The 26,637-nt window shown below is 39.7% G+C and overlaps 1 protein-coding gene across 4 annotated transcripts in view; it reads left to right on the plus strand.

Annotated features, from left to right (window-relative positions):
* Window positions 1-862: 862 nt before the first annotated feature.
* Dhc64C (dynein heavy chain, cytoplasmic) overlaps window positions 863-26,637 on the plus strand; it is an 88,307-nt gene continuing 62,532 nt past the window's right edge. For 2 of the 4 annotated variants that reach the window (XM_080281692.1, XM_080281693.1), the window contains exons 1-17: window positions 863-889; window positions 4,800-4,935; window positions 5,816-5,901; window positions 7,554-7,644; window positions 8,336-8,509; window positions 10,770-10,896; window positions 11,300-11,428; window positions 13,445-13,631; window positions 14,096-14,316; window positions 14,664-14,785; window positions 15,269-15,512; window positions 17,828-17,944; window positions 22,396-22,584; window positions 23,271-23,513; window positions 23,852-23,983; window positions 24,315-24,449; window positions 25,871-25,921. In XM_080281692.1, the coding sequence (XP_080137818.1) occupies window positions 871-889; window positions 4,800-4,935; window positions 5,816-5,901; window positions 7,554-7,644; window positions 8,336-8,509; window positions 10,770-10,896; window positions 11,300-11,428; window positions 13,445-13,631; window positions 14,096-14,316; window positions 14,664-14,785; window positions 15,269-15,512; window positions 17,828-17,944; window positions 22,396-22,584; window positions 23,271-23,513; window positions 23,852-23,983; window positions 24,315-24,449; window positions 25,871-25,921 (2,403 nt within the window). In that variant the 5' untranslated portion in view covers window positions 863-870. The remainder of the gene's footprint in view (window positions 890-4,799; window positions 4,936-5,815; window positions 5,902-7,553; window positions 7,645-8,335; window positions 8,510-10,769; window positions 10,897-11,299; window positions 11,429-13,444; window positions 13,632-14,095; window positions 14,317-14,663; window positions 14,786-15,268; window positions 15,513-17,827; window positions 17,945-22,395; window positions 22,585-23,270; window positions 23,514-23,851; window positions 23,984-24,314; window positions 24,450-25,870; window positions 25,922-26,637) is intronic. The other 2 variants (XM_080281694.1, XM_080281695.1) reach the window with 1 other exon arrangement.

The raw sequence follows: 26,637 nt of genomic DNA on the forward strand, positions 1-26,637 counted from the left end.
CTCTTTATCTAACTTACACCTCCTTACTCATATACTTTACTCCATTTGATATTATTTAGCCGATAGTGAGTCAGTAGCCTGAATGTTAACAACTGCTGGATCCATTCCTTTGTATGATAAAAGATTAAGGTTGATACCTGTCAACTTCACGAGGGTAATCATCATCCATACGAACGAGGAATGGGGTGAGGTAAAGGAAGTTCAAAGAGAGAGTGGGGGGGGGGAGAGAAGGAGTAAATGATGTTAAAAAAGTCAGCTAGAGAGAGGGAGAGAGAAATATATGATAGATGTAAGCACTTTCACTACGATAACGTAATTTAGGTTTTTATTCTTTCTGTCACCAGATGATAATACTCAGATTAGGGGAGACTTTATTGGAGATCGAATCGAGATATCGCATTCAGTATATTTACCGTAACCTCTTCAATACGAGACTTCATCCTAAAGTCACAGGCGGTTTTCAGTGACGGATTTCCTTCCTAGACATATTGGTGTCCTGCAAGTGGATTATTTGATTTTCCCGCTGTCTTTGCGCCCTCTATCTCCGGCATTTGTCGACAAACCTCTGGGAACCTCCCTAGTGTAGACGATGTAACATTTATAAATGTTTGCAGCCAGAAACAAAATCACATCGAAGTTTCGTACACAAGACGTTTTAGCTGCTTAATCTTAGTACAGAAACTTCGAATTGTAACACAGAAACTTGTATTGATAGAATCGAGTTCTTTCAAATCCCGTTTTACTTGAAGTTTATAGTGAGTCACCCACCTCTTCTCTCGGGTGACAGGTACGGTAGTTGCAGGGGATTAGCGGTTTTGCAGCTGTTGGTTGCTGACTTGATGCTGCGAGCTTGACGAGCAGCCAAGCAAGATGGATACGGGAGATGAAGGTATGTATGACCACTGATATAATGAAATTAATATACGACAGTTGTTAACAGTGTGATAATTGATTTGCTTTAAAGATGTACCGACGTCATGCAGCCGCAATGCAGTAACAAGCGTAGCTGGATTTTTGATAGGTTTTTAAAGTTACTTAAGCTGTAACATCTTCATGTACCCATTTTAAAGTTCCAAGTGCTGTTTAGTGCAGATTTCTGGAGATTCAGGAAGTTTTGGTTCATATAAAATTGCTGTTAGCCTGGGGTAGAGTATTACTTCAGGGGTGTCACTAGAAAGAACTTGTCTGCTGAGTATAATTTATTTAACGATTGTTTGTAGGATGATATAGTAGGTAATGTTTATTTTTGTTCCAGTTTGCTGATTCTGCCCCTAACAAAGTAGGTTTCATCACAGGTTATTTTTGTCATCAGTTTCATTTCATCGTGAAGTAGTTATTTGCTTATTTATTTTAGTTTATTTTAACTTCACAATATCCCTCCCTAAAGCTGTGCCTCATTGAGAAAGGTAAGACTGCCGTGACATGCTGAAGCAAATGAAATCCGGGAGTGGTCCAAGAAGAAATTAAATGGTGGTACAGATAAATCAACCTTATATGTCTTTGTGGCTCTTTATTATCTTTAGATCACGGGGTTCATGTTCGTATGAGCCTTGAGCTACAAAAATGACAGCAGCAGTCGTGTCCCTTCTCCCCACCAAAAGTTAGGATTATAATCTAGTTTTAACTTTTCAAAGGGAGGGGTTGCTGAGAACAGTGAATCCTGAGCAGAACATCTCAATCTTCATGCTTTTGAAAAAATCCATCACATAATGATTTCTTATTGAGTCATTTATAATGGTCAAGGGTCAGCCACTCTGCGGAGTTTAAAAACAAGCTTCTAGCTCACCAAAACTGGTAATTATTTCTATCTATCTATCTGTTGCCAGATGCCTCAATCCCGTTTGGGATTTATTGGGTGCTTGCAGCTGAAAATCTGTCTGTCTATAGGCCGACGCCCTAATCCCGCAAAGGGTGGCTGCAGACAAAACGCCTTCAAGTCACTCTGTCACCCACCATTTAACTGCTCTCCCCCCAGCTCACTTCCCCTTTCCTCATATACTGCCAAAAAATGGGTATCTGAATTAGTTTCTTACTCACCTAAGCTGGTAATTTCACTTAATTGTACCAGTACTTCACCTGTTGCCCCAGCTCCAAAACTGCACTATTGTTTGATCATTGACACTAACACACACAAAAATGACTGAGTTCAGAGGCCATCATAGAAGAGACAAATGACTGGAAGCTTGCATGTTGGTAATCGTACTTGAAAACTATTGTACATCAGTCATTGAGGCTTTTTACGGGATCATAATGATCATATGTTGGAAAAAAGGTCCTGTTGTTTTAGTCATTGCATAAACAGTTCATTGCACACCAGTTCATTGTAATGCTGGGGTTTGCTGTATTATGGTAGGTAAGTGTACAACTGCCATCCCTAGCCTGCTTTCTGATTAGCTCAGCCTGCAGTCCTGCAGCATTTGTTGGTTTAACAGTTTTTTTTTTTTTTTTCTGAGGATACATATTTTATAAAACCATATTCATATAATATTTACCCAAGTTGGGGGGAGGTAGTACCGTATTTATCACCCTAATCGTGGAGTCCTAATCACTTCAAAAGTGAAGTGGGCTTGGAAAATATGGGAAAGTGAAGGGGGGGAAAAAATGATAAGTGAGGATGGTTTTTCATCATGAAAGCCTATCAATGTTAACCAACCAGTGTTCCATTATAGCCTTAATGTTGATCCGTTAATAGTCCCCCAGTGCTGACCTTTCATGCCCACTAAAGACCCCTCTATGACCTTAATGACTGTAGAGATATGATTTCTGTTGGCCTAGGCAACTGTTTAGAAGTGAAGTAGACAGAAGAAAGTGAGATTGAGGAGTTTGAAATCATAAATTAATGGGAAAGCCCATCTTAACTGACAGTGATGGCTGGCTTGTAGAATAAGGGGGGAAGAGATCCAAGGCCGAGTTGAGACTGGTACTTGCCTCCAGCTGCATGCTGATGGTGCTGGTCCCCAAAGTTGAACCCCTCAATATCACTGGCAAGCATAGAAGGGCAGGCAAGGCAGGTTGGATAGACATTTCAGGTAGGTGAGGCGGGTCGGGCAGGTGAAGAAAGGGGAAGCTGGTGGGTTAGGCTGAAAGTTGGAGGTAATCAGATGTTGAGACTGCATGTTGATAATCCTGTTGAGGTTGGTCTGCACTGAGTGTAAAATGGTGATGATCTTTTCCTCTGACTCTATACAACATGCGACACCAAACAGATGTAGCAGCTGATCCTTGATCATAACTTTACTGGTGTGCAGCCCTGAATCACATTGTGTACCCTTATGATTCTCTCTAAAAGCTGTAGTGATTGATTTGTTCACATAAAGAAATGTAGCAGTGGCACACACAAATGCTCATCATTATCCCAGCACTGTAGCATTTCCTTCTTCACTGCCAGTGACAAGGGCTTATGTTTTCCACCCTCACGTGATGGCATATTTCCAGTCAGCACTTTACACAGGACAATGCAAGAGGTCAGTACTATTGAACAGGGAACACAGTCACCCAGCAAAGGGAAAATAGGGGTCGCTGAGTGGATCATCGTTGGATGAGAGAGCCATTGCATATTCCTGACTGAGTCAGGGAATGAGGATACATAGAGGACTGTGGGAGCATCATGGTAGCTGTAACATCACTGCATAGGCAGCTTAAGGTGTCTGGCAGCCCAGCCAGCCATGGGCATTGGTTTGATTCAGTAGAGACCCATTCACTTTGCAGGCAGTTTCCACTTAGTGATCTTTACTCCCACTCCCCTGCACTGCACGTGGAATTCGTGTGTGCATATCCCACATAAACAGGGAGTTTGTTGTCTTTTCATGATGCTGTAGTATTGGATGGTGGATGGAGGAAATTTGGTGATCTTTACTCCCCCTCCCCTGCACTTCACGTGGAATTCCTGTGTTTATGTTCCACACAAACAGGGAGTTTGTTGTCTTTCCATGATGCTGTAGTATTGGATGGTGGAGGGAGGAAATGTCTTTGCATTCTCTGTAGTGCATGGAATTCTTAGTTTTTATTTTTAGATATGCCAGCTTCTCATGGGGTGGCCTGGTCAGTCAGCCACAGTGTAAAGATATTCACATACAGTGTGCTTCACTAGCAAAGTCCATATCAAAGCACCACATGGCCTAGCATCCATCTACTACACCAGGCCCTCCACATTCATGGGGGTTAGGGGACACAGTCCCCCACGAATGTGGAATTTCTGCTAATGTTTGGTGCACCCTCCCGTAAATGCCTCTACAGCCACAAATCACCCCTTGTGAGCAAGTGTACACATACTGTAGCTACCTAATAAACCATATCTGGGACCTGAAAGCAGCCCACACGTGAGTGTGGGCAAGTCATCAGCTACATATATACCCTACCCCAACTTCTTGCAATCGTACCCATTAAATTCAGTCTAGGCTCCACAGAGGGGCAATCCACGAATCTGTGAGACCCGTGAAAGTGATTCCACGAATGTGGAGGCCCTGATGTACTTTTGGATTTGTTTGTGGTTTGGCAGGGAGGGGGGAGGTTGTAACATATAATGGATTGCATGAATTGCAATGATGGAGACTTGCCTTTTTGCATTTTGGATCCCATTGTTCATAGGCAAGGAAAAAAATATTGGCCTACAGTGCATCCTTTCCATGGCATTTTTTCATTTCCGTGGAATCATGTTCTGCTGTTAATAATTTGTCACAGTTCAGTAGTCAAGGTTAGGTCAGTTTAAATTGGGTAGAGTATTACTTATTACTTTACTGTAGTTGGGTAGAAAAATGCTCTTCCATACCCTGCATGTACACATGAGTGCCGTGTTTCAGGTGATGGGGGAGGGGGGTTGGAGACGGTGGTGGCAGTGGCGGAGGTGGACATAGTCGTGAAGTATCTCCAACGCCTGGCACTTGTTATGTTAGAAGATGACGATCAGCCATCACAAGAACTACAGATGGCCTTCAGGTATAGTAATGCTTTTGCCGATTTCATAGTCACCTGGCAAATTTTTTTTTATATAAATCAGATGAAATGATTGTTTGGTTCTCTGTTATATATCAGCCTCGTACATTTGAATTGACAGTATTTCACAGTGCCAAACATACCTACAGTAATACAGACTTTTCATTGATACAAATGAGGTACTGTACTGGGTTCTGAAACATGACCAGTGTGAACTTCATTTGACAGCATCATTCAGAGGGCTTAACGTTTTATAACCTCATGTGTAGCAGATGTTGAACGCCTGTCAGCTGAATTGTAAAACCCCCAAAGTAAGAAAATTCAAAGTAGCTATGCAGTAATGTAGACTATATAATAATACTCTGAGTATGGGAGAAATAATGCTGTCCACAGTACGTCACAAAAAGGTGAATGGAAGAGGTGGATGTTAAAGACTTGAAGCCAATTTATATTAGTGTTGGGAAATAGCAACCCCTTCCATCTAGCACTAATGTTGCAGGCAGTCTTATACCCTTAAAGTGGTCATTGTATAATGTACAATACCAGTATATGTATAATTTACTTGTTTATGGATGTATTCAGTTGCTTCTTCTGATTTCCTAATCCAAGTTTACTAAGGATGTTGTGATTGATGAATTTTCCCTGAAACATTTGATTGGATCATGACAACATTAGTTGTGCTGTAACTTTTTAGGGAGATGTAACCTTTTGAAAGTGACTGTACAGAGCATGTACTCCGTTACCTGTACCATGTTTTCCATATTTAGGTGGGGGGGGGGGAAGGTCAAGATTGTGATGATAATGATGATGATGACTTTTGTAAGTGTTGATAGTTGAAAATTTTATGCATAAATCTGATGTTAGCCTTTTGTGTCATTTTCAGGGCACCTCAGTATGTGGAAGTTGTACGAAAATTCATTGCTGACCCTCAGACCAAATCGCTTCTTGTCCAGCGCTGTTCCTCTAAGGGTATGTCTTGCTTTATTTTATTTTTGTTTATTTATTTTTAGCCAAAGAGCAGAAGGCACTTAATAGATTATTAAGCCTCCATTATTATGATTTGCTTTAATCCCAGTGTTACATATTTTTTATTTTATTTTTTTTTTTTTTACAGGTACATCAGCAATATACAGTACCCATATTTTAATGCATTGGATATGGTACTGTATGTTTTGTGTATTCTTGCTGCTTCCAGATGGTTTTGTTCAGTTTGTGGGATACTTCTTGTAATGGAAGAGTATTTGAAGACTATATCTAATCTTACCTGTCAAAAACTGAATGAAATTGTCTGATGATAGCAAGAATTCAGTACAGTGAAAAATACTATGTGATATGTTAAAGGGATTAAAAGTTGTCTAATCTTGCTTGATCAGTTGTCACTGTTTCTTTAAACTTGATTTTGTAAAATGCCAAGAAATGAAATCCAGATTGTGTATTTTTAAGAATGTTCATTCATTGGGAACTTATTTTACTTTATAAAATATGTGGTAGGTGGGAGCGCTCGCCATCCACATACTCGATGTAGTGCTGCTCTCAGGTGTGTGCCCTTTCCACTCCTCCCTCCATTCCTTCCTTCCTCTTCTGTCTTCCTTTACTTCATTCTTTCCACTTCTTTCTGCCAACGGATGACTTTACACTCCTTCTTTTGTTTTTCTTTCCTTCATTCTTTCGTCTTACTTCTGCCTGTGGGTGACTCAACACCGAGTCCGAGTGACAAGCCAAATGGTTTCCTGTTCACCAGGAAACCATTTACTGTGCTGGATGGTAACCATATAACCAAATTATGGCACCTGGTGGTTTAGTGGGTAATTACAGCACTCCAGTCGGATTGATCCGGTGAAGGTTTATATCCAAGGGGTGGTTGGGGTTATTTCTCACGTAATGCCACTCAGGGGGCTGAATGAGGCTGGTCACTGTCATCTTAAATGTCAGATCCAACTTGCCTTGCCTCGGGCTTCTACGCTTCTCATGGGGTGACGTGGGATTGGATGATGGATGGATGGATTAAAACATATATGGTCCTATGAATATTTTTTTAAATTTATTTTTAAAGTATTGAACAAGAAAGAATCCTCTTACGTTTGAATGGTAGAGTGATAATTGGACATGTCATTGGGTCGAGTCCATGCTGGGAGTGGACCTTGAATTGGTGCATGGTATGTCTCTTTATCTACCACCACATCGCTATTCAGTTCACACCTTGTCAGTACACCTCTTGCATTCCACGTGGCTACATGAATTAGCCTAACTGAGCACCTTTGTTTTAGGGCAGTGGAATATCCAGTCCCACAGTCATCTCTTCCTGCCCTGTAAACACATGAGTTATACCCATTTTAGCACCAGCTTATGCAACTACAGGGAATACATGGATAGCACACATAGAAATAAAAGTAATACCACATTCCATATTACAGTATTCCTTTCAGAGCATGATGGCCAGAGGCTAGTCTCCCATTCTCTAGAACATTTAAGCACTCAAACGTATGGCAGTGTATTGTTTTTAGAATAAGTGCTTTGCTGGTCCCTCACTGAAGGCTTTTAAGCGTATGGACAGAAAAGTGTTGTGTTTCCCTGGGTAATACAGTCAGCTTGAAAACTTTTTTTTTTTTTTTTTTTTTCAGATGAAAATGAAGAAGGGGGTGAGGAGGAAGAGAAAGAAGTACTGTATCATATATCAAGTGGAATCTACTTTACTTCAGTGAAAATGAACAGGTTTGTATTGAAATAAAAGCATTTTTCTGTAGAACCTAGCAGAGGTATCAACTGCAGCATGTGATCCGTAGAGAATTGTGCATTTAGAACTCCAAAACAAATAGTCCATGTTCATTGGATTGTTCAATGTGGTTGGTAGGTTAACACTAGCAGTTGGCCCAGTGATTTGAGACATAGTCATACATAGATGTGCATTCAGGAGCCCATGATTAACAGATGACATAAAATTGTTTCTGTGCTAGTTTTGATGGTGGACCCAGTCCGCAGGAGGTAATTTTGTGAATACATAGATGAACACTAACCTGGAAAAATTGTTCTCCTCCATCTGTGGTCATAGGCTATGCAGGGATGTAGTCATGTTGCATGTATTAATGGCAGCATTATAAGGTGCAGTCGTTGGTCATGATCTTGAGTTGAAATTAGGAGTCCAAATATATACAGATCATCAATGAAAATTATGAACATAAGTAGAAACCAAAAAAAAATTTTTTTTGTTTGCTTCAAGTAAATTACTGTATTATTAGTTTTTAGGTGCTATTACACTGAAGTACAGCATTTTGTAGTTAAAAAAAAGAAAAAAAAAATGCTTCTCACAAGTTTATATCTAGAAGTTCTTGAGTTAAAAAACAACTATATGTTTCTTTAACATTTGTATTATGTATGTAATAATCTTTCATCTCTGCACCTCCAGCTTGCTGTGCCTGAAGAGAGGGGGTGTGATTGAAGCAGATAAGCCAGTGTCGGCACAAGTTCGAACATGGAGTTTGAGTGAAGGTTCACCATATGAGACCCTCCATGACTATGTGGCAAATGCTTTTGCTCCGTATTTTAAGGCTTATGTAAAGGAGACCGGCAAGATAGAGCGGTAAGTAATTAACCATCTTAAGGAGCCAGTAATGAAGAGTTTGTGTTTTGTCTAGGTGTTCAAATCTGACATATGTTTGCTTATGGTAGCTATTATACTCTGTTGGTCAGTGAATGTTTTGAGTGATAATTTTTATTGTAAAATTGTATCATAAGATCATTCATCATGCCATAATGCTTTCATTTGTAATTTATGAAGCATGCTAATGTTGAAGGTTACTAAAACCAGTGACCTGTGTATCTCTTCCTGATGCCTTGCTCCCTTTTAGGAGTTTCTCTACAGTGGGTGGTTATGAGAGAATATCTTTAATGCCTCCTTCCTCATGGTTATCTTGTGTTCAATTAGGACCTCGTTGTCCTTTTAAAATTATTCAGCTTCTGTGTATCCTGATATCTTCCTCTTGCTACATCACTGATTAACAGAGCTACAATAGTACAAGCCATATTTTATTTTATTGTATTGGTTTATGCATACTACTGTAATGGGTAGGTTTACATTGACTGCATGGGACAGCTCTGTGGGGGCAGTTGCTTGCCTGCATTTGATGGGGCTGCTCAGCCAGAGAGACTAGTAACAACAGCATGCACCAGCAACACTTAACATTTGGAAACCTAAAACATAAAAACTTTTTCAGCTTGCTTATCTTTATGCGAGGTGGTTTTCATCCGTTCCACTATGTCACACTACATACCTTATGCTCTTTTGTCATGTGAGAGCTGGCTTATTTATTTATTATGTACTAGATATATATATAAATGAGATGTATGTCAGTATCTTGATTTTAGTGTGCATTTTAGCTGTTCTGCATCATGTTAGATAGCATGTACCTTCACTGGATTTAAGATGAAAAAAACAAACAAAATAACCATGAGTCCCTTGTTAAGCTGACCTGTCCATAGAAGCCCAAGGCTAGGCTATTTATAAGAAAATGTAAGGGCACAAATATACTTGCTATTGGCTGATATTACCGTGTTACATATTTCATACACAGGCTCGAGCAAAAGTTCACCAATAGTCCATTTCCATTATTGTGTTCTGTTTTCCATGTCTTTTTCTTTGTAATACCTGTATAGCCAAACCGAATGTTCTTTAGAAACGGACTCCCGTGGGAGTTGTTGTATGCTGATGATTTGGTGTTGATTGCAGAGAATGAAAGGGAGGCGGAGGAAAGGTTTAGGAAGTGGAGAGATGGTATGGGGCAAAAGGGTTTAAGGGTAAATGCAGATAAAACAAAAGTGATGATATCTAGGGTTGGTGGCGGTACTGTCAAAGACGAGGAAGAGTGGCCATGTGCAGTTTGCCACAAGGGCGTGGGAAGTAATTCCATCTTGTGCAGTGTGTGTAATAAATGGGTGCATAAGAGATGTAGTGGTATCAGAGGTAGACTGTGAGATAATGCTGATTTTATGTGTACGGCGTGCCGGGGTGAGCAGGTGGAGATCGTCAGGCGTGAAAGGATTGAACTTGCTGGTGAATCTCTTGAGTGTGTGGAAGAGTTTTGTTATTTGGGAGACATGTTGTGTGCTGGAGGTGGGGCCGGAGCTAGCTCTGTGGCTAGGGTGAGAAGTGGTTGGAAGAAGTTCAGGGAGCTCTTGCCTCTCCTGACATTGAGAGGGCTCTCCCTATGTGCTAAGGGGTCTTTGTATGCAGCATGTGTTAGGAGTGTAATGCTGTATGGCAGTGAGACCTGGGCAGTGAAGGAGGAAGACATTCGCCGGCTCAGACGTACAGAAATGACAATGATTAGGTGGATGTGGAGTGCGTCCCTGCGTCCAAGGCCTGGAGGGGCTGGGTTTACTACGGAAGAGTTGAGAGGTAGGATGGGACTGGAGTGTATTGGTGTTGTGATGAGGAGAGGTAGATTGAGGTGGTTTGGACATGTGGAGAGGATGGGGGATGATAATTGGGTGAGGAAGGTGAGAAGTGTTAATATTGGGGGTGGGGTTATGAGGGGTAGACCGAGAAAGACATGGGATGAGGTCATTAAGTGTGACCTTAGGGTTAAGGGACTGAACAGGGAGGCTGCAATGGATCGTGCAGCGTGGAGAGCCGCCATTAGGTGACCAAGGCCGACACATGCAAGCAAGTTGGAGCCTTTAAAAACGAAACGAAACGATATATATATATAGATATATATTTTTTGTCTCATAAATATATGACATGTTACACCTTCCATTAACACAGTAAGCAGAGATATCTGTAAGCTTTTTTTCATAGCTGTGCATATTTGCCCAATTGGTGAACTTGTATAAATCTATAGGGATGGAGACAAGATGGCCCCCTCTGTGGAGAAGAAGATTGCTGAGCTGGAGATGGGTCTGTTACACCTTCAGCAAAACATTGACATTCCAGACATCTCCCTCCCTATCCACCCTACTGTTGCCCAAGTATGGTTACTAACTAGAAGTGTTTGAATTTGTATTGACCTTGAATTATTATTATATTTATTTTTTACATAGGCTCCGTACCTTGACATTAGTTTTTTTTTTTTTTTTTTTTTTTTTTTTTTTTTTCATTACTGTACAGTTGGATGGGGTTCATATTTTGATTTCCATCGTTCTGTCCAGCAGATTAAGAGACACTAATAAGAGGATTATGGTGAAATATTGGGGGCTATTCTTATGGTCCTTAGGATTTTGTTATTAAATACAGTGTTAGTTTCTAGTACATCGTTCATAACTTAATTAACCACTTGCTTGCTTCAGTGTGAGAGTTTATATTTTACTCAGAGTCGCTCCCTCCCCCCAAGTGTTTGTTTTTATTCATATTTACAATGCTCAAAATTTTCAGGTAATTAAGAAATGTGCTGATGAAGGAACCCGGCCCAAGGTGGCTGATTTTGGAGAAAGGGTTGAGGACTCCAACTTCCTCAACCAGTTGCAGAATGGTGTGGCCAGATGGATCAGAGAGATTCAGAAGGTACGTAGTGATAGATAAATTGGCAACAGCTTTAGTTTTCATCAATTCATTTTGATTGATAATTGGAAGATTTGTTTTTCTCTCTATTTATCTGATGGAATTAACTCTTCCAGGAACCCTACTTTATAGAGGACATCCATGGTAAAAGTTTCAAGGCTGTTGTTCCTTTTGCACAAGTGACTAATCTTTTCAGTCATACAGGTTCTGCTACCCACTCCTTACTTATTTGCTTAGATTGTACTGTATATGGTTTTATTTGTTGATTTATATAGCCTGTGTTTGTTTGAGTGATCCACTTTGAGGACAAAATCAGATGGGGAGTTTGACTGGGGTGGTACGCCTGTCAAATGGTAACACAGGTGTCCTAAGGTCAGTTCAGCGTGGACAGAAACCTCGTGTAATACCATACAATATAGGAGTGCAATGTTGTATGGTAGTGAGTCCTAGGCAGTAAAGGAAGAGGATATTTGCAGGCTCAAACATACAGAAATGGCATTGATTTAGTGGATGTGCAGTGCGTCCTTGAGTGCAAGGCCTGGGGGGGGGCTAGGTTTACGATGGAAGAGGTGAGGGGTAGGATAGGACTGGAGTGTATTGTTGTGATGAGAAGAGGTAGATGGAGATGGTTTGGGCATGTGGAGAGGATGGGGGATTATAATTGGGTGCAGAAAGAGAGAACTGTTAATGTTGGGGGTATGGTAACGAGAGGTAGACCAAAAAATACCTGGGACAAGAGCATTGAGTGTGACCTCAGGGTTAAGGGACTAAATAGGGAAGCTGCCAGAGATTGAGCGGCATGGAGAGCCGCCAGTAGGTGACCAAGGCTGACGCATGCAAGCTTCTTGGAGTCTTCAAAAATGGAAAAAAACAAAAACGATGTTCTCCACCAGAAAATCCGCCATAAAAGGTAGACATGGCAAAAGTCCTGAGGTTATTGTTTCATTGTGTGTTCCTTAACCACATACCTCATTCCCAGTCTTTGCCTATTTGATGTACTCTTTATGATCCTTGCATCTTAACATATTTCCCTTGTTATGGTTGTGGTACTTCAGCCCAAGCTTGTGGGAGTTTGATATGGCATAAATATGAATTAATGAGTAAAAGCATTGACTCTGGGACTATTTAGGTGTGTTATGTTGGCATACAATAGAGAAAGTATTGGTATGTATGTAGAGATTTGAGGAGATGAAGTACGGAATTGGTTGATCAGAGGGTTGAAGTGTGTGCGAGCTTAGGTACAGAAAAGATAAATTGATTATGAATAAGATAGTAAAAATGGAATTGAATGGATCTGAAGTTAGGAGGAGACTTGGAAGGCCAGAGTTGAGGTGATACTGTAGATGGAGTGTTAAATAGTGAGATGTGGCAGTTGAGGAAGGAAAAGAATTGTCAAGTGGATGAATGAAACATATACAGTATCTATGGAGTTTGCACAAGAAAATTGTAACTCTTTGCCGACCTGGTATTTGACAGTGACTATCTCTCTTGTATTTGGTGATGATTGTGTAGCCTATTTCACTTGGCACTGTTGGTAGAACTGCTCTTATGATCTCGCTCATTTGTTGGATGTTATCTACCACACTCCATAGTGGAAATTAGTGCTAGGAAGTTGATGTAATTATAATTATGAAACTGCATATTCCTAGTCTGACCTATCGTGATAGCATTTACTGTCCTGTTATGGATGAGTTTTTGATGTCTTACTTTAATTGAAAGTTGATAAAAACTTGGATCAAATTGATAAGGCAAAGCTTGGTCTGTAAACTGCTTTCATTATAACTTTTGTAGCTGTCTAATGTGACTGTTGACAATAATTGAAGACAAGTAGGGTTCACCATGACCCCTCCAGGAACTGAATAAATATGCGACTAGTTAGTGCAGATTTTATGTTCACCATGACCCCTCCAGGAACTGAATAATTATGCGACTAGTTAGTGCAGATTTTATAAGTTTCGTAATCACTTTTTAGATGGCGTTGTGTGTAATGAATGACCAAGAATTCATATTATATTACAGGTGACAAAGCTAGATCGTGACCCCTCTAGTGGAACAGCTCTCCAGGAGATCAGTTTCTGGTTGAACTTGGAGCGTGCCTTACTTAAGATCCAAGACAAACGAGAGAGTTTGGAGGTGTCACTCACTCTTGATGTTCTCAAGCATGGCAAACGCTTCCATGCCACAGTTTCCTTTGACACTGACACAGGTATGTCCAGTATGGAAACCCAGGGCCCAGGAGATAGGAGGTTGTTCGTGGTATGAAAACACCAGGGCCTGGGAACAGGGAGGGGCCCAGAGAGCAAGGAAGGACCTTGCTAATATATAACAAATAGATTTTACTGTTGCCTAGTCTTGGTGTAAGAAGCTTGGTCATCTTTTATTTATAAAGAAAAGAATGTACTGTATATCATCAGAATTACTGTATATTTGTTTGTGGAATGAGGTGGGGAAGCTTCATGTCAGTATGGCTGAAAGTTAAGATCCCTGTAATGTTTCTTAACACCAGAGCCCAAAGGAATCTCTCCCAGGCCCTGTGCAGACCCATAGCTTAAGAACAGACTCTTGTACTGCAGTATGCCTTGACAGCTGCAGTCTGATTTTATAAAAATTATGATTAGATTCATTTTCCATTTTGTGTCCATTGATTCAGACTGTCACATTCTTTCTCAGGTCTGAAGCAGGCTCTGGCAACAGTGAATGACTATGCTCCACTGATGAAAGACTTTCCTTTGAATGACCTTTTGGCTGCTACTGAGCTTGAAAAAATTCGTGCAGCAGTGCAGGCAATTTTCAATCATCTGAGAAAGATTCGCTCTACTAAGTACCCCATCCAGCGTGCTCTTAGGCTGGTTGAGGCCATCTCCAGGGACCTTTCATCACAGATACTGAAGGTGAATAGCTTTGTTTGGTGATATTATTTGTAAAATGAAAAGTTGCTGTATTTTAATGTTACCATCTCTTTACTGTGTAGAACTCACACAAGCAGTATGTCTTCTTAGTGAGGAAGTCAAATATTAATGCAGAAAATAGTGTCGTTTACTACCGGTACCTTTAAATGCATAGAAATTTGTAAAAGAGCAGTGCATAATGAATTATTAATCCTTTATCTGATTTGGATTTCCCTCTACTGAATGGGACAGGAAAAATTCAGAAGTGCATCCATTGTCTGGAAGAATATCATTATGCATCTTAACGATAGGTAGCATCTTTAGCTAACAATTTATTTTTGTCATTCTAGGTTCTGGGGACAAGGCGGTTGATGCACATAGCCTTTGATGAGTTTGAGAAGGTGATGGGTCAATGCTGTGAGGTGTTTGTGACCTGGGATGATGAATATGAGAAGCTTCAGGGATTACTCAGGTAATGATAAGAATGGGAAGTATATAGCTGATAGAATTAAGTACCATGACTGTGGAATATTTGATGTATACTTCTGACATTGTAAGGAGTTGGGATCATCAGCATTGTAAGTTGTTGGAATCTTATGCATCAAACTAGGAGTAAGTCAGCTGTATTGCAATTCATTGCATTTTATGGAACAGGAATTGTCATCAGTTGAAACTGTGAGGATAGATATTTTCAGCATCATATTTTTGTATCACTAATGGAGCAGATTACTTGTAGCACCTATGTTTTGTAAATTGGAAGCATTTGAAAATATAATTTATATACCGGATACATTTAGTTGTGTCCCTCTAAAAACTGATCATATACAGCACCATATTTCAAGATGTAATGAAGTCTTATGCTGTTAGGTTGCTGGTTGCCGTACTTGATGAGGGTTGTTATGCAATTTTCTCCTAGTATATTATTTTATATGCTTAATTTGTTTGTCATGTCCAGAGATATAGTGAAAAAGAAAAGAGATGAGCAGCTGAAGATGGTATGGCGTGTATCTCCTGCGCACAAGAAGCTGCAGACCAGGATGGAACAAATGCGCAAGTTCCGACGTCAGCATGAGCAGCTGCGTACAGTTATAGTGCGGGTGCTGCGGCCCACTGTGGTCAAGACCACCACGTTAGCCGATGGGGATACTGCTGACCTGAAACCAGAGATGGATGCAGCTGACCTTAATGCAATTGAAGAGGTATGTTTATAGCTTACTGTTTTGTATGATTTTGCCGTCTCATCATTTTTTACATTTGTATCATTATCATAAACTGAACAGTATTAATGAATATATGCTGTAATTTATTTGCCCCATCATCAGATGAATCATGCTTATAGACAGTAACCTGACCATAAAGTGTTTATTGGGTGGACCACTGTAAAGGAAAAGTAAGGTAATATATGATAGGCCAAATGATGAAGGTTTGTGAGAGTGAAAGTGAAGTGACTAACAGTTTGTTGTCTTTTGTAGCAGTTGTGGTAAAGCAGAAATATGTGATCTTAAAGGTGTCATACTAGTAATTAGGGTTGTGGAATATAAGCCGGAGTTGTGGAATCATCTGTTTTTGGTTGGAGTCAGTAAAATTCCCACAACTTCAACTCTTGAGCATTTTAATTCAGAAGTGGTATCAATCATATCTTTTCAATACTTTATTCAATTTATTTTTCAACCATGCATAACAGTTTATTTGTTATTATGCAAGCACTCTAAGTAGAGAATTTAGAATAGAGATTTAAGAATTGCATCTATAAAAATTCATGAATATTATTCATTTACCTGCATCATGTTCATGTGCCTTATTATTAGTACAGGATACTGTATACTGAAGTCAGAATTGGAGTTGTACCGTGAACCGGGGTGACTTCGTACGATTTTGAAGGTTATTTCATCCTGACACAATTTATTTTGGCCAAAATACTGATGTTAAGTATTACATACGTACGTGAGCCAATAACCTGTAAGTATCTAACAGCCAGATAATCTCAGTATCTCCATCTAGACGTAGTAAAATATTTTATAGGTGTCCGAGGTCACCCCGGACTGGGGAGACTTCGGACTGCCTTGGGGTGACCCTGGACACTCATTAGAAATGCACTGAAATGGGCCCCTAGTAGCTCAGCTGAATGTTTGGACAGTTCTGGGGGGTCTTCGGACACTGCGCGACTTTTAAAAAAATTGCTGAAAAAAATACAAAAAAATACAGAAAAATTACAAGTAAATAGTAGTGATATATAGCAAAAATAGATGAAAAAATAAATTTTCCATTGACTTACAACCCCAGTTTAGTTGATTATACATATACATTATAGGGAGTACATTCTCACGCTATGCGCAGGTTAAAGGCACGATTGTGACTGACTGACCGGACGGTTTAAAGCATGCCGGCTATTTAAATGCCTAATTAAAGGGAACTTGGAATGGAGGAACAGAAGATAGGAAGGAAAGAGCTAAAGAGTGAAGGAGCTTGGGAAGGAATGAGAGAAGGAGCTTGGGAAGGAGAAACAGGAGTTAGGAATGAGGAACAAGAGGAGGGAGTGGAGACGAACTATAAGGATATCATACCGGTACCGTACCATATGGTAACTTAAATAATATGTGTTCTCACATCATATTTCTTAGCAGCAAAAACAAAGATAAGCATGCAGACTGTGTACATTGTACAAAATATGTTTTATTACATATAAAAAAAGCAAATTAGATATGCTGTCTGACCTCAACCCTTTAAATATCCATTGTCCGAAGTTACCCCTTTAAATCCCAAAAATGCGTACACATTCACTCATGTCATGTTTACATACATTTAAAATGCAGATTTTAACCCTTTCTCTGTTCCAATCTTCAAGTTAGACGTTAAAGTAAACCTCTAAATGTGTATAAGCGTGCGGTTTGTTATGATTCGTTCACACCAGACCAAGTTTTCCCGTTTTCATTTTTTCACCAAAAAATAGCATTGTCTTTATTACAATATATTCACCAGTGGAAAATAATATTTTAAAAAGATAATTATACATAACATTTTACAAAACCTATGGAACATTATCCAGTTTAAAGATATGCGATATCTTTCTTCGTTTAGCAGCTGCGTAGCATTTAATCTTTTTATGCAAATTTCGTCCGAAGCCACCCCGTGTCTGAATTCACCCCGGTTCACGGTACTTGTAAAATTTCTGGAGTTGGAGTCAGAGTCGAGAAATATCATAGACTCCAGAACCTCCTAGTAATGTGAATAGAAGATTTTGATAGAGCAGACTTTCATTAATGGGAATTTTCTGTGTTTGCTGAATTTGGGCGGTAGTAAAAAGATTTATAAGAGTGAGTCTCATAGGTCTTTAGGCCATGTATAGAAGAGGTTTACTGTTTCGTGATTATTCAGGTCCGCAGGTTTTTAAAAATTTAATTGCTGTGCTGATCTTAACCATGGTCATTGTCATAGTGAGAGTACTGGTACTTCTTCAATACAGGCAGTGAGTGTTTTTCTTTTGCCAGTTTATGATTTAATATTTATTTTTCAGGTGAATCTAGCTTATGAGAATGTGAAGGAAGTTGATGGTCTAGACATCAGCAAGGAAGGGACAGAGATGTGGGAGGCTGCATTGAAGCGTTATGATGAGAGAATTGACCGTGTGGAGGTGAGGCTTTAAAAATGTTTGCTTTACAGTTTATTTTGATTTTGTGTGGGAATTATTCATGGTGGACTGATTCCTCTCGTAGCAAAGAACACTTACTGATACTGTAACGTAATTCTTTCGTTCTACGTGTTGGCTATTATTCGATTGACTGTAGAATTAGATTTTGCTTAATTTCCAGTTTTTTTACATTGGTAGAGAAAGAGTGAATATTGATGAGATGCAGTTTGGGTTTATGCCAGGTAGGGGGACCACTGATGCCATATTCATTGTTCGACAGCTTCAGGAAAAATATATTGGCAGGAGAAGGGATCTTTATTTTGTTTTTGTTGATTTGGAAAAGGCCTTTGACAGAGTCCCTAGGGAGGTGGTGAAGTGGGCAATGAGAACGCTTGGCTTGGAGGAGTGGCTGGTTAGGGTGATTATGGCCATGTATGTGGGTGCTCACACCCAGGTAAGAGTGAATGGAGATTTGAATGATGAGTTTTCCGTGAATGTTGGCGTGCATCGGGGGTCAGTCTTGAGTCCCGTGTTGTTTATCATGGTACTTGAAGCCCTTTCACGTGACTTTAGAGATGGACTCCCGTGGGAGTTGTTGTATGCTGATGATCTGGTGTTGATTGCAGAGAACGAAAGGGAGGCGGAGGAAAGGTTTAGGAAGTGGAGAGATGGTATGAGGCAAAAGGATTTAAGGGTAAATGCAGATAAAACAAAAGTGATGATATCTAGGGTTGGTGGCGGTACTGTCAAAGACGAGGGAGAGTGGCCATGTGCAGTTTGCTACAAGGGCGTGGGAAGTAATTCCATCTTGTGCAGTGTGTGTGATAAATGGGTGCATAAGAGATGTTATGGTATCAGAGGTAGACTGCGAGATAATGCTGATTTTATGTGTACGGCGTGTCGGGGTGAGCAGGTGGAGATTGTCAGACGTGAAAGGATTGAACTTGCTGGTAAATCTCTTGAATGTGTGGAAGAGTTTTGTTATTTGGGAGACATGTTGTGTGCTGGAGGTGGGGCTGGAGCTAGCTCTGTGGCTAGGGTGAGAAGTGGTTGGAAGAAGTTCAGGGAGCTCTTGCCTCTCCTGACATTGAGAGGACTCTCCCTATGTGCTAAGGGATCTTTGTATGCAGCATGTGTTAGGAGTGTAATGCTGTATGGTAGTGAGACCTGGGCAGTGAAGGAGGAAGATATTCGCCGGCTCAGACATACAGAAATGACAATGATTAGGTGGATGTGGAGTGCGTCCCTGCGTCCAAGGCCTGGAGGGGCTGGGTTTACGATGGAAGAGTTGAGAGGTAGGATGGGACTGGAGTGTATTGGTGTTGTGATGAGGAGAGGTAGATTGAGGTGGTTTGGACATGTGGAGAGGATGGGGGATGATAATTGGGTGAGGAAGGTGAGAAGTGTTAATATTGGTGGTGGGGTTATGAGGGGTAGACCGAGAAAGACATGGGACGAGGTCATTAAGTGTGACCTTAGGGTTAAGGGACTGAACAGGGAGGCTGCAATGGATCATGCAGCGTGAAAAGCTGCCATTAAGTGACCAAGGCTGACACATGCAAGCATGTTGGAGCCTTTGAAAACGAAACGAAATGTAGCTGGGGGCACTCATCACCCACATATATACTCAGTGTAGTGCTGCTTTCGGGTGACTGCCCATTCCTGTCTTCCTTCCTTCTTTCTTTTCTTCCTCTTGTCTTTCTTTACTTCATTCTTTCATCTTCGTTCTGCCAATGGCTGACTCTATGCTCTTTATTCTGTCTTTTTTCCTTCATTCATTCCTCTTCCTTCTGCCTGTGGGTGACTCTACACTTAGTGACAAGCCAAATGGTTTCCTGTACACCAAGAATCATTTACTCTGCTGGGTGGTAATGATATAACCAAATTATGACGCTTGGTGGTTTAGTGGGTAATTAAGGCACTCCAATTGGATTGAGCCTGTGTAGGTTTATATCCAAGGGGTTGTTGGGGTTTATTTCTCACGTAATGCCACTCAAGGATAAGTTAGGCTGGTCACTCCCATCTTAAATGTCAGGACCAACTTGCCAACCCCAACTTGCCAACCCCTGGGCTTCTACCCTCATGAGGCAACACAGGATTGGATGATGTATATAATGTACTGTATATTAATACCTGTACAGGTAACTCGCACGGAACACGATCTCACGGAACGCGCTCGCAATTATACACGGGAAGGGCTGGGATACATATAAGACAACGTAAGATTAAAAAACCATTATGAAAACTACAAATTAACGCAGGAGAAGCCTTTGAAAGATCAAATCCTCGAATGTCACCGCAGTGCGCGGTTTGTTTTGATTACGTGACGATCTAGGCGGGAAATTAGTGAGTGAGACATTCCCGAGTACAGTAACACAGTATTTGTAAGTTAAATATTTACAGTACTGCACTGTTCTGGTAAGTTTATGTGCAACTTAAAGTACTATTAAATAACGTTAAAGCAAGAAATAAAGTCTTATAACCAGTTTACCTGATAGGCGTCAGAATATTGCCTTTTTTATTTGTTCGTTTTTTCCACAATACTGTACAGTATTTGTAAATTAAATATTTACTGTTCTCGTATGTACTGTACTTGTAAGCACTTAAATAAAGTTAAATCATTAAATAAAGCCTTGTAACCAGTTAACCCGAATTATATGATTACCCATGATCGGCGTCGGAATATTGCCTTTTTTGTTTGTTCGTTAAACTCTTACTGTACTGCTTTTCTACAGTACTGTATTTGTAAGTTAAATATTTACTGTTCTGGTATGTACTTGTAAGCAATTAAAGCATTAAATAAAGCCTTGTAGCCAGTTAACCTGATTTATATGATTACCCTTGATCGGGGTCGGAATATTGCCTTTTTTGTTTGTTCGTTAAAGACTTATAATAAAAGAAAAATACATTTTTGTCTTGGTATCTTTACGTATTTGCTCAGGTTTGCTGTAATGGTTTGGATCATTTGATGCAATGCAACTTGTAGAAAACTGTGAATAAACTTTCGGGAAGTGAACGAAAATCTGGGACATGAGACTGACCTTGACTTCACCCTCGGGCCTCTCATGTATCATCTGTCAGTTGACCACCTGCTATCGTGATGAGTGGATGTACGATTTTTTCGCTCGTGGCCATGCCTAACCACACACAGGTACACCCATTATCTCGACCCAGACAGAAAATACAATCTTTTTCCTCTCTTGCAAAACACAAACAACCACCCTGTTTACGAGACAGCAATATATATTGCGAAAATAACAAGGTAAAATGATAAAGATGAACGTAAAATGATAGAGAAAGATGAACATGTTATGACGGAAGAAGTACGTTTTCCCCGTCTGTAAATGTATTTATTTCTGCTTTGTATCTGTATTCGTAATAATTAGACTTATTGTTAGTTCTGAAACTGCATTACGATTCTATTTTTAGCCATTCTCGTGGTGTGGGAGCTGGAAGTTGTGACACAACTTCTTTATTGCTAATCGGACTGACCCTCCACTGTATTCTCCCGTGGCAGAGTCTAGCCTTGGAAGACGTGCAGTTTTCTCATTTAGGACTGAAAATTCAACTCTTTCGCTCCCTTTTCCAAGCATGGGCACAACGATAACGTAAAAAAATAACTCGAAACTACCATAAATATATATCTAAAAAGTGAAAATGTATTCATAACATTTTCTTTTTTTCAGCCATTCCTACCAGATTATGTACTGAAATCATTCGATATCACAGTACTGCACTTCTAAGTTAAATATGTACTGTTCTGGTATGTACTTGTAAGTTAAAGCACTGGTACCAGTTAACCTGATTTATATGATTACCTATGATTGGCGTCGGAATGTTTCGTTGTGTTTACGTACATTATTTGTGTGTTGAAGTTTTGCTCTGGAGTACTGTATTTGTGAGTTATAACATTAAATAAACCTTCTAACCACTTAAAGTGCTTTCTAGTGATTACCAGTGACAGATAACAGCAAAACAACACCTTTGGGGGGTCTAGGGAGCAAAATACGGAGTAGTTTAAATATACGCGATTTCGCACGGAACACGGCACGGTAGGAACGAAACCCACGTGTTCCGTGCGAGTTACCTGTACTGTAAAGATAATGAGTGAAGGTAAAAGTTGTTACTTTCCAGTAGGGGTATACTAGTATAAATCCAATTTTGTCAGTCATGTGCATTTTTAATGATCGTCATTGTAAACAAATAATAATAATGATATAAAATATACTCTGCATGAAGATAAAACTAAGTGCAGATAATTCCACAGCCTGTTTTTTCCTCCATCCATCCCTCATCCAATTCTTTTTGCCCCATCAGGAAATTTTCAATGCTTGAAAGATGATACCAGATGCACAAAACCTGCAATACTCCCTTACCAAAGCAGGGTAATGGAAGTGAAAGCCAAACTTGATATTTATTCTGAAATTTACCCATGATGTTGCATTCCTTCACAGACACGCATCACAGCACGCCTGAGAGATCAACTGGGAACAGCCAAAAATGCAAATGAGATGTTCCGTATTTTCTCTCGCTTCAATGCGTTGTTTGTTAGGCCACACATCCGAGGTGCCATCAGGGAGTACCAGACTCAGCTCATTCAGCGAGTGAAGGATGATATTGAGAGCCTGCATGAGAAATTTAAGGTAATTTTTTTATATATACTGCATTTATTTACTTATTTACCCTTTATTTATTATTATTATTACAGTATTATTATTATTATTATTTTTTTTTTTTTGAGGGTGAATGACTATCGTGTTATATGATGTTGTGTTCATGGTTGGGTAGTAAAAATGAAGTGGCTCTGAAAACTTTTGAAGGGCCAGTGTAAGGTACCAGAAGTTAGATGGGGTCTTGTGTGTTTGTGATGAACAATATTTTTTTGCATAATTTTACTTGCAGGACATGGAAGGTATTGTCAAATGTGAGCTTCAGTCAGTTTGTGATAATTAAATTGAGCCTTAAATAGTCCACTGGAATTTAATCAGATATTGCAGAGTAATGTTGTTATATTTTAATGGACTGTTCATCCATGGTTAAACCATTTTAAGCTGATTTACATACACCCATGCACCTTGCTTTATTATAATAGGTTATCAGTATATATAGTACAGTAGATGATGCCTACTGCATTACAATCATGTATGCACAACACTGTGCACTTCCTGCTTTAGGAGCTAAGTTGTTGTCCCTGAAAGGAGACCTTTGTTGAAGTGTGTACCTAGTGTATACAGTGTTTTTTATAGGGTGCAGTTTGTAATTCAGTCAGTCATTCAGTTCTTTTCGTCTTTGTACAGTCACCTCATTCATCTTCTCATCATGTTTGCAGGTTCAGTACCCACAGAGCAAGTGCTGCCGTATGAGCCATGTGCGAGACCTTCCACCAGTATCGGGATCTATCATATGGGCCAAACAAATAGATCGGCAGCTGACAGCGTACATGCGGCGAGTGGAGGATGTACTTGGCAAGGGTTGGGAGAGTCATGTGGAGGGGCAGAAGCTGAAGGCCGATGGTGACTCATTCAGGCTCAAGTTGAACACACAAGAAATCTTTGATGACTGGGCCAGAAAGGTATGATTGTAAATTTTGCATTCTCAGATTCACACATTGTTTTTTGGCATATATGACTGAAAAAACTTTGTGTAGAATGAACAGAGATATTATTGATACAGTGCTGGTTTCTGTTTTTCATGTCTGCAGTGTATTAAATTTAAGAGGAACTAATGAGCTTTGAGCAAAATGGAAACGATTGTGTGGATGATGGTATATATACTAGTAATATACAACTACATGTCTTATTCATCTTTTATAAAAGTCATCTGACACCAGTCATATTCCTTTCTGATGAATATTCTTCTGCAGCTGGTTATCAGTAATGAGGTAGACTTCCTCATACTTTTTGTCATCAGGTTCAGCAGAGAAATCTCGGCGTGTCTGGCAGAATTTTTGCCATTGACACACACCGTTCCAAAACAGGGAAAGGCAATGAATGTAAGCTGAGAGTCAACTTCTTGCCTGAGATCATCACTTTGTCCAAGGAGGCAAGTACCTGGAGTGTGTATATAATATAGAACTAACATTGCTTTCTGGATATAGCTTTGTATGTGTGTGTGTGTGTGTGTGTGTGTGTGTGTGTGTGTCTAACTGAAAGAGTGAGTTAATTTTGTGAAAAATAAATTTGACATAACAGGTCTTTAACTAGAGGAGTCAAATGGTTATCTAGAAAAAAAAAGGACTTTCTTAATCTTTCACACTTGAATCCATAAAGGGATATGCAGTTATACTGGAAGCTGATTTGGGCCATGCCAAGTGTCTGAAAAGTAAATAAATTAAGAAAGTGTTTGATATTTCTCTAATAATGAATATGTGCAGGTGCGTAACTTGAAGAACCTGGGCTTCCGTGTGCCGTTAGCCATCGTCAACAAGGCTCACCAGGCCAACCAGCTCTACCCTTTTGCCATCTCCCTGATAGAGAGTGTTCGCACATATGAGAGGACTCTTGAGAAGGTAAGGCTCCCTTCACTGTGCATTTATCAGAATATGTGCCTGGTGTTTTGGCTGCAGTGCCCAGGCATGTGTAAAGTCAAATGCATTTTAGTTAGCCATTTAAAGATGGGAATTAAAGACTTACAAAACACAAGACTGTCTTGTTTTGTTTTGCTCAGTTAAGCACATATCCGGTACTGTCAGATGGTTTTGATATACTTAAATTAGTGATACATTAAAGTATTAGTTCTGAAAAATCCCTCCCAAGCCTTTTGTAATTATATTTATTTTTATTTACCATACAGTCTAATTAGTCTCATCTTTAGAGGGCTTTAAGAAGAGTGTATCTTGGAATATTTCAGTTTTTTATTGCAGTGTTGACAAAAGTATTGTAACAACTTGGAAAGGACACAGCATGGTTTTGCTGTCTTGGAATAAAGTCACTTCAAATTAATTTTTACATTGCTTGAGAGTGGCCCTTTTGAGGAGTTACAGGCATGCTTTTGCTGTATTAAATTGCTACCTACTGGTGTGTGTTTGTGTGTACAGTGTTTGAAGTGGCTTTATTTTCAGCATCAGGAACACTCTTCCTGTGATACTGTATGGTGGAATTACTGTATAGGTAACATTTCTCATACAGACTGGATGTTAATACTGTAGTTTAGCACAAAAGTGTCATAATGATAGTTGATAATGCAGGGCTTACCAGGGAATATTAAATATTAGTAGTGTGTAGTAGCTCTGACAGCCATATTTAATCTTGTTTATATCAGTTTGAACAGTTACAGTTTTAGGAAAGAGATATGCTGATATACATAATGCTTACAACAATATTGGTACTACGTAATGATTAAGTCTATGAGCTTAGACTGTCCTAAACTTTGTAAGAAATAGTAGTAAGTGAGGATGGACTATTAATATTAGGAGTAGGCTACTGGTACCACTAAATTAGTTTTTAGGTTGTAGAATACAGTAATATCAAAAATATGTCTGGGTATGGGGCAATTTTTATTTTTTTCTTTTCACCTGCCCCCTCTCCCTTCCAAAAATATATTTTTAAGAAATTGAATACAGCTAATTTCTGTCACTAGAACCATTACCTGCATTGTTAGCAGTGTGAATGACCTCATTTGAGCATAACGCCTTCAGTCTGGTGATCTGTTTCTTTAGTTTATTCTTACTATCTTCAGGTGATCATGTTCAGAAGAGACTCTCTGAACTGGAGGGGTTAGAAATAGCATTCATTAATCCTTCCAGTACAAGAGCTTTCTCCTAAGCTGAGTAAAATGTTTAGGAAATGCTCCAATAAAATTTATAAAACATGTCACAGTATTGAAGGGTGTCAGCAGTAATGAAGCAGTGTAATGGCACTATTGACCTTGACATACCCGTATCCCCACCCCTGTTTGTTATGACCACTGACAACACTGGTGGCACCACAGCTGTTGTCGCGGGGTGGACCACACAGCCCCGCCATCAAGGCCTCTTCGTTGGTACGTTGTTGTCTTGCCAGCGTCTGTGTGGCTTCATCAATGTAACTTTCGCCATAACTCCCCCTCCTGTCAGGCTCCCTCGCCTCCCCCTCATCTGACACGGCTACACTTGCTCATAACCAGACACTTAACCTATTAGACTGGAATCCTCAAACACTTCCTCATGCCAACTACTCTTGATTTACAATATGACAGAATTGTTCATAGGATTTGTATTCTAGAAAAAATATCTCGGTGAAATAGTACAGTAAATTTTAGTGATAAAACATTATTTAATCATATGAGTCTCAAACTAGTTTACATACATACTAGTATTTTTGAAAACCAAGGCTGTCTGAAAGAAATAGTCAGTTTTAAATTTTATGGAAAACTGTTTTGAAAGAAAGTCCAATTTAGAGTGAGGTAGTGTTTTGTGGCTGACAGGCCCATTGTAAGTGTCTGTGAACATGCCTGTGGTGAATGTGCCTCAAGAGCTGGCAGCATGGTCATAATAACATTAAGGCCTGTATTATAGTCAGCTTAGGAGGTTCTAGCACCCTTTCTTACCAGTTTATTTCTGCATGTGTGTAGTGTAGCCTAGTATAAACTTTAAAGAGTAACCTTTGGGTTGGAAAGAACAAACAAAAGGCTGGGATGATGGTGGTGTTGATGATTATGCAAAATAAATTGCAATGAAGGATGTGCTAGAAAACCTACTAATTGATGAGAATACAAGC

Source organism: Coenobita brevimanus, chromosome 90 (genome assembly GCF_032717465.1).
Source record: "Coenobita brevimanus isolate Jiangsu-jjx chromosome 90, ASM3271746v2, whole genome shotgun sequence".
In the NCBI taxonomy this organism is placed as follows: Eukaryota; Metazoa; Arthropoda; class Malacostraca; order Decapoda; family Coenobitidae; genus Coenobita; species Coenobita brevimanus.